This window comes from Caenorhabditis briggsae, assembly GCF_000004555.2.
Source record: "Caenorhabditis briggsae complete genome, chrV, whole genome shotgun sequence".
Taxonomy (NCBI): Eukaryota; Metazoa; Nematoda; class Chromadorea; order Rhabditida; family Rhabditidae; genus Caenorhabditis; species Caenorhabditis briggsae.
In genome coordinates this window covers 16,441,464-16,448,332 of record NC_013488.2, presented here as the reverse complement: position 1 = coordinate 16,448,332, position 6,869 = coordinate 16,441,464, and the positions used below count along the sequence as shown (strand labels likewise).

Genomic DNA, 6,869 nt, shown 5'->3' with positions numbered 1-6,869 from the left:
GGTCTGTTCGAATTTGAAAACGTTCGAATTCGTCGTACCCCCATTGACGCGGATTGCACCCGATTTTCAAAATTCATCTTGTACGCAAAATGCCGTCGGCGTGTCTCTGCGTACTTTGCATCGAATTCGCCGACATAATCGATTTTGATTTTGAAGTTATTACTTCAGCTTTATTCTCTGTAGTTTTCTAGAATATTTCTCTACAAACAGTTCCACAGATGAAAACATTTTTTTTGTCATTCAGGACTTTAAATTATGAACAAATTCCAGATGGATGAGACAGTTGTCAAAGAAGAAATCATCGAAGAGGAGTTCAATTTTACGTTCAAAAATGGAGAATACGCCGAAGTGAAACAAGAAGAAATTGAACGAAAACCTGAATATCTTCTAGAACAAGAGATCAAAATAAATCCCTCAGAGTTATTCGAGGCTGATGAGCCGGATGATGAATTTTTCGAAGCGGTCCAACTGAAGAAAGTGTCCATCACAGGAACCACAAAGTTTAAATGCGGAATTTGTCAGAAAATGATGCCGAAAAATTGTTTGAAATTGTTCAAGTCGGAAGACAATAAAACTGTGTTGGCTGAAATGTTCAAAATTAAAGGCTTTAACAACACAAAGACGATTTTTGTCTGTGTTTCTCATATTCAAACGATTATCGATGATTATGACGGCAAATGGAAGTTACCGAAAACTCCATTTGAACAACTTTTGCGTTCATTCATCACACAAAACAAAAGAATGATGCAAGTCAACAAAAAGAAATCGATCCATTTGAAAATTAGAGTTTTCAGGAAAGACATGACATCATCGAGAGCTGATTGCGGAATTGGTCTTCTTCCGAAACGAAAAATAAGAAACGAGCCGATCGATTTTTCCAGAAATAAGAATTCGGATAAATTTTTCGAGAACACAGAACTGAAGCCGAAAAAAAGCGATTATAAAACTGAGAAAGAAGTCAGTACTAGTTAAAAAATACTTTTAATTTTGAACAATTTTCAGATGATCGGAGCGGTTATCAAAGAGGAAGTCATCGAAGAAAAACATTATTATGCGTTCAAAAATGAGAATTTCGTCGAAGTTAAACAAGAAGAAATTGAACAGAAACCTGAATATCTCCTAGAACAAGAAATCAAAATGGAGCCGATCGATTTTTTTGACGCAAACAAGTCTGATAGTTTTTTCGACGACGTCGAACTGAACCCGAAAGAAAATTATTCTAAAGGGGAAAAGGTGTCCGCAGAATCCACTAAGTTAAAGTGCGAAATTTGTCAGAAAACTATGCCGAGAAATCTTTTGCAACTGATCAAGTCGGAAGACAATAAAACTGTACTGGCCGAAATGTTCAAACTTGAAGGATCTCTGGAAACAAGGATATTCTATATCTGTGTTTCTCATATTCAAATGATTATTGATGATAACGACGGACAATTGAAGTCAACGAGTACTCGATCTGAGCAACGTTTGCGCACATTCATCTCAACGCACAAAAAACTGATGTAAGCCTAAAAAATGGATAATTTTATTAGTTTGTCCGATTTTCCGAGCATCACCAATTTGTGAAATGTTTTCAAGGAGTTCTATGTCAAGTTGGGAAGAGAAAAGGACGTTCAGAGGTCCGAGGAATGAAGGAAGAGGCAGCTGCTGCTGGAAACCAGGGAATCAAGCGAAAGTTGAGGAGCTATCAGCAAGAAGACGTCCGTGAGGAAAAAAATTCAACGGACTAATCGATTACGATGAGCTTGATGAACAGGAGTGGGTCAATCCGGGATTCCCAAAGCGCGTGAAGATGGAATATGAATCATCAGCTCGGCCACCTACTACGCAGGCGAAAATCAGCGTCATGTCTCTTGTGACTCATATTGAAACTATCGCAATGTACTATGGCCTGAATAGTCTCCAAAATAAGGCTTCTCTGGCAATTGGAAAAATGAACGACTTTGGAGAAAATAAGGTTTAAATGATTTTTTGTGAAATTACATCATTTTAGACTTTTTCAAACTCTATCTGTTGCAAATTTCAATTCCCTGATCGACGCTTTGATGATTCGTATTGAGGAGAACAGAATTCGTCGAAACGCAACGTCGATTTCTCTGAAATCACTTCTCAAACACCTTCAGCTTTATCTGATTCGCCCTCTTAGATCTGAAGAAGCATTGGAATCGATTTCTCAGAAAATTCAAGAGATTGGAGACAACAACGACGAGGTAGGATTTTCGATGTTTCTTTTGAAAAAAAAAAATCGATTTTTGCAGGTTCCACCAACCCTCATCGGCGAGATCCTGAACTTTTTCCTGATTTCCACCGGATTCTGTGCGCAATTTGATGAATATTTTCTATGCTTGTCTGAGAAAAAAGGTTAGAAAGTATTGTTTGCAGTCTAAATACGGTAGCGATATCGAAGCGGTGAGGCTAAATAGCACACATAAGCAGGAGACGCAGACACTTTTTCTCTGCGTCTCAACCTTTTTTTCCTCAGACAAGCATAATGAGTCTGGAATAATGTTACCATCTGGAATAATGTCAACCATCTGGAATAATGCTTTCCTTGTTTTCCCGCTTTGTTTTGATGTTTTTTGTCCCTTTTTACCTAGCTTATAAGCACATTTCTCACTATTTTGACTAGTTTTTTTAAAAGGATTTCGCACTTAATTCCGCTTTCTCTTAATTTCTGTCCCTTTTTATATAACTTATAAGCGCATTTCTTACTATGTTGACCGGTTTCTTTTCAAGAAAATCATGATAAATTCCCCGATGTTTTATTAATGTGTCCGCAATATGTCGTCAGTGTGTATTTGCGTACGCCACGTTTCATGCATCGAACTTGACGACGAAACGAAAACTTTGCAGATGTAAGTGTTCTTTTTGAGTTTTATTTGACTTCTAACTTCTAAAAAATTTTTTTTCCAGATTCAATATCGACCTGAACAAAATATGCTTCGAAACAACAACGATTGCCGGCGTTTTCGAACCAAAAAAAAAGAAATAAACCTATTCATTTAAAATTCTGAAATAAAATAAAAACATTGTATAGGAAATAGAGGTTAAGATGGGATTTTTAGGGAATTTTAATAGGTTTTCTGGGTTCTGAGCTATATTTATTCATATGTTTTATCATTCCTTCTTTAAAAAGAACTGATTTATCTGTAATTTATCAAGGAAAATCGGCGAAAAAGCAGAGGCAAAATACCCCTCGCTATTTCTAAAGGATTACGATCGGCGAAAATGTGTACACACCACGACGCAAATTCACACAAAAACATTTTTTCGATGTTACGGTCGGCAAAACTGTGAAAACACCATGACGCAAACACGCACAGAAACATTTTTATCGAAACTTCCCTTGCAGATTACTATGCAAAAATCTCATCTGAAATGTCGGATTTGCTGAAAATCGACGATAAAGCAATTCTTTCTGTGCTTCTTTATCAATTTCTGCATGGAAAATCTGCATATTCATCGTTCAAAGAATTCAATAAAGTCGTCAAAGACAATTTTATCAGTCGGGATGATTTCAAATTTTGGTTCGACAGATTTTCAAGCGGAAAACTCGATGAAGAAGATGATAATTTGTAAAGAATTTTCCTTTTTTTTTAATTTCAAAAAGCAAAACTTTTCCAGATCGATTTCCGATATGAAAAAAATGCTGTCAGATGACAAGCACCGCCTCAAAGCCTGTATTTTCTTTGAGTATCTGAAAGAGATCGATAAAATCTTAATTCCCGAATTCTGTCACGAAGAAGTGTTTGTGGCTTACAAGAGAATGAGCCAAGTGGTTGTTATCCGATATTGATCTCCTCGAGATCTGTTTCCGGGATGTCAACGGTCTCGAGAACCTTCTGAAGCCTTCTAACGCCAACCTACACGTGGAAAATGTGCGCATGGTTGTATCAGCTGCTGATCAATTTGCAAGTACTCTATCGCATTTGAAACCAGGAGTACGGAAATCTATAGAAGTGAAATATGAGGGATGGGCAGGATTTCTACGATTTCCTCCGCCCACACTTCCATTATCTCTTGAATATCTCACGGCATCGCGGTTGGGAACCTGAAAAAAGCGCGCTTCGTCGCGCACAAAAGTTGGCTGCATGCCAGATTCGAAAATTTCAAAACGTGTTTTGAAAAATACGTAAATTTAAGCGTTGTTGAGTCGCTACTCACCGAAAAGCCGCGACGCGACCGCGCAACGCGTCCAAACTTGGCGCGCTTTCCAATTTTTAAATCTAGGCTCCCTTCCGCGAGGCCGTGATATCTTATCGCTTTCCCTAACATCCGGAATGTTCGGTTACCACATATCGATTTAAAGCAGCTTCAAGAATTGAAGGAAGTACGTAGAAATTGTGAAAGTTTTCATTAAAATTATCTTAATTTCAGACACTTCTGAAACTGCACCACATTGAGTCCTGGTACTTCCCGCCGATTTATCCTTTCGATTACCATGCAATCTATAATCGTTTTGGACCAATTGAAGATGGTGGTGCCCGCGACCTCGATATCCCCAATACAAATGCATACTATAAAATTATCTTTGGCTGGGATAAAACTAGCATGAAAAAACGAATTTATTGAATTTTTTTTGCTCTTTGTTGTTGTTATCATTGCTACTTGTTGTAATTTGTTGTTATTTTTTCCAATAAATTGCTGTTTTTTTCAACGAATTCAAATCATTCCGCCAAATTTCCTGAGATCTGGAAGCACTCGGTTGTTAGTCCAATATTCAAGAAGGGATCCAAATATGACGCTAATAACTACAGGCCCATAACGCTCACTTATGCACTTTCCAGACTCTTCGAAAGATTAGTCCTTGAAGAGCTAAAACGTGCTATCGGTCCGAGTATTTCTCCGAATCGGTACGGATTCGTCAGTAAGCGATCCTGTGTTCTAGCCGTCCTTGAGTCCACTTCCAGAATACAGAAAACCTTAGCAAATAAGCAACAATTCGTAGATGTTATTTACTTTGATTTTCGCAAGGCATTCGACACTGTCCCACACAATCTCTTGCTGCTGAAAATGAGGCGAATTGGTATTGATGAACGATGCTGCGATTGGTTCGAGTCCTTTCTCAGCAACCGCTCATCCAACGTCAAGGTTAATGGCCTAATGCCAATCAGCGAGATTGTTGTCAAATCCGGAGTCCCCCAAGGAAGTGTCACTGACCGCTTTTTGTTGCTGATCTACATTAACGACTTACTCGGCCTCTTTCCTCCTAATGTTCATGTCACGGCGTTCGCCGACGACCTAAAAATAACCGGTTCCGACCCATTGGATATACAGAGAAGTATCGAAATCGTCGAGCACTGGTGTGACATCTGGAGACTCAAACTAGCCGAAAATAAGACGGCCGTTATGCATTATGGTAAACGCAATCCTAAGACAGTTTATTTTATTAAGGGTTCCCCCATTACTCCGCATCGCTCATTCAAGGACCTAGGTATACTAGTTGATGATCAACTTCAATTCGACAAACACATCAATCTTATTGCCTACTCTGCTAAACTCAAGTCCCGCCAAATACTGAAAACGTTCCAATCGAAGAACCCTTGTTTATATTTCCGTCTCTTCGACACCTACATTAGACCGGTCCTCAAATACGGTTGTGAACTTTTCGATCCATCCAATGCCACACTTGCCAATAAACTAGAATCTCCTCTTCGTTATTTCACCAGAAAAGTCTTTCAGAGATGTAATATGCCCTTCAATTCATACACCGATCGCCTATCCCAGTTCTCTATGCTAACCACCCTTCATCGCCGCACCCTTCTAGTTCTTCGTACCTATCACAAAATTGTTATAAACTCATACCATTTTCCCTCTATTTCGTCCTACATTCTTCCCAGCCATTCTAACAGAGCCCCGTATTTGTTCAAAATCAACGGTCAATACTTTGACTGATTCCTTCACAGAAACTTGTCTATGTGGAACCGTGTATGTAAGGTGATAAATTCTAAGCTCAGTCCGATGGCGTTTGCTAAGCGAGTAGGAGCGATTCCTTATGATATTCTGATCCCTCCCACTTGACCTACAGGACTCTAGTCGGTCCGTCTGGTCATTTTACTTTTTTATTTGTACAGGTCCCATTTCTTGCCAAATTATCTATCGATTTCCCCCCATGCATTGCAAATAAATATATTAATATTGAAATTTCAAGTGTTTTTTTGGCTTCCTTTTAGGGATTTTGGGCGATTTTTATGGGTTTTATTGGCATTTAGCTTTTTAAATCAATATTTTTAGCATTTTTCTTCAAAAAACCGATGTATTCTGTAATTTTATCAAGGAGAGTATTATCCTTGTCAGAGAAAAAAAAGGTTGAGTCGAAGTGTATGCGATGTTTGTAAACAAATATCTGAAAGCGTAAACAACCGGAAACGGGGGTACGACGAATTCGAACGTTTTCAAAATCGAACAGACCTAAAGTCGAACTGATTCAAATCAGAACAGTGTCTTTCTCGAACAAGTATCAAAACAGAACAAGGACAGAATCAAACTGTTCTAATTCGAATTGCGCACTGTCGAACTGTCCCAAATTGGAACGCTGTTAGCCGCCGAGCGCGCTTGCATTTCTCTTCAAATTCTCGATCAAATTCAAAATTTGCGAAGAAAACAATGAGAAAAGAAAAATAATGCAATCGCGCTCGGTGGCTAACAGCGTTCCAATTTGGGACAGTTCGACAGTGCACAGTTCGAATTAGAACAGTTCGATTTTGTCCTTGTTCTGTTTTGATACTTGTTCGAGAAAGACACTGTTCTGATTTGAATCAGTTCGACTTTAGGTCTGTTCGATTTTGAAAACGTTCGAATTCGTCGTACCCCCACCGGAAACAGTTGAAACGAGTGCGACAGTAACCCGGCGGGAAAATATTAAATTTACT

At 38.7% G+C, this 6,869-nt stretch overlaps 2 protein-coding genes across 2 annotated transcripts; both read left to right on the top strand.

Moving 5' to 3' along the window:
• Positions 1-255: 255 nt before the first annotated feature.
• On the top strand, positions 256-2,363 carry CBG27288 (the record flags this gene model as incomplete). The annotated part of the gene is made up of 4 exons (XM_045238335.1): positions 256-957; positions 1,003-1,499; positions 1,991-2,207; positions 2,256-2,363. The coding sequence occupies 4 exons, from the start codon at positions 256-258 to the stop codon at positions 2,361-2,363; spliced, it is 1,524 nt and encodes a 507-aa protein (XP_045100663.1).
• A 1,012-nt stretch (positions 2,364-3,375) lies between these two features.
• On the top strand, positions 3,376-4,569 carry CBG27287 (the record flags this gene model as incomplete). Its single annotated transcript, XM_045238334.1, has 3 exons — positions 3,376-3,572; positions 3,622-3,775; positions 4,375-4,569. The coding sequence occupies 3 exons, from the start codon at positions 3,376-3,378 to the stop codon at positions 4,567-4,569; spliced, it is 546 nt and encodes a 181-aa protein (XP_045100662.1).
• Between the last annotated feature and the right edge of the window lie 2,300 nt (positions 4,570-6,869).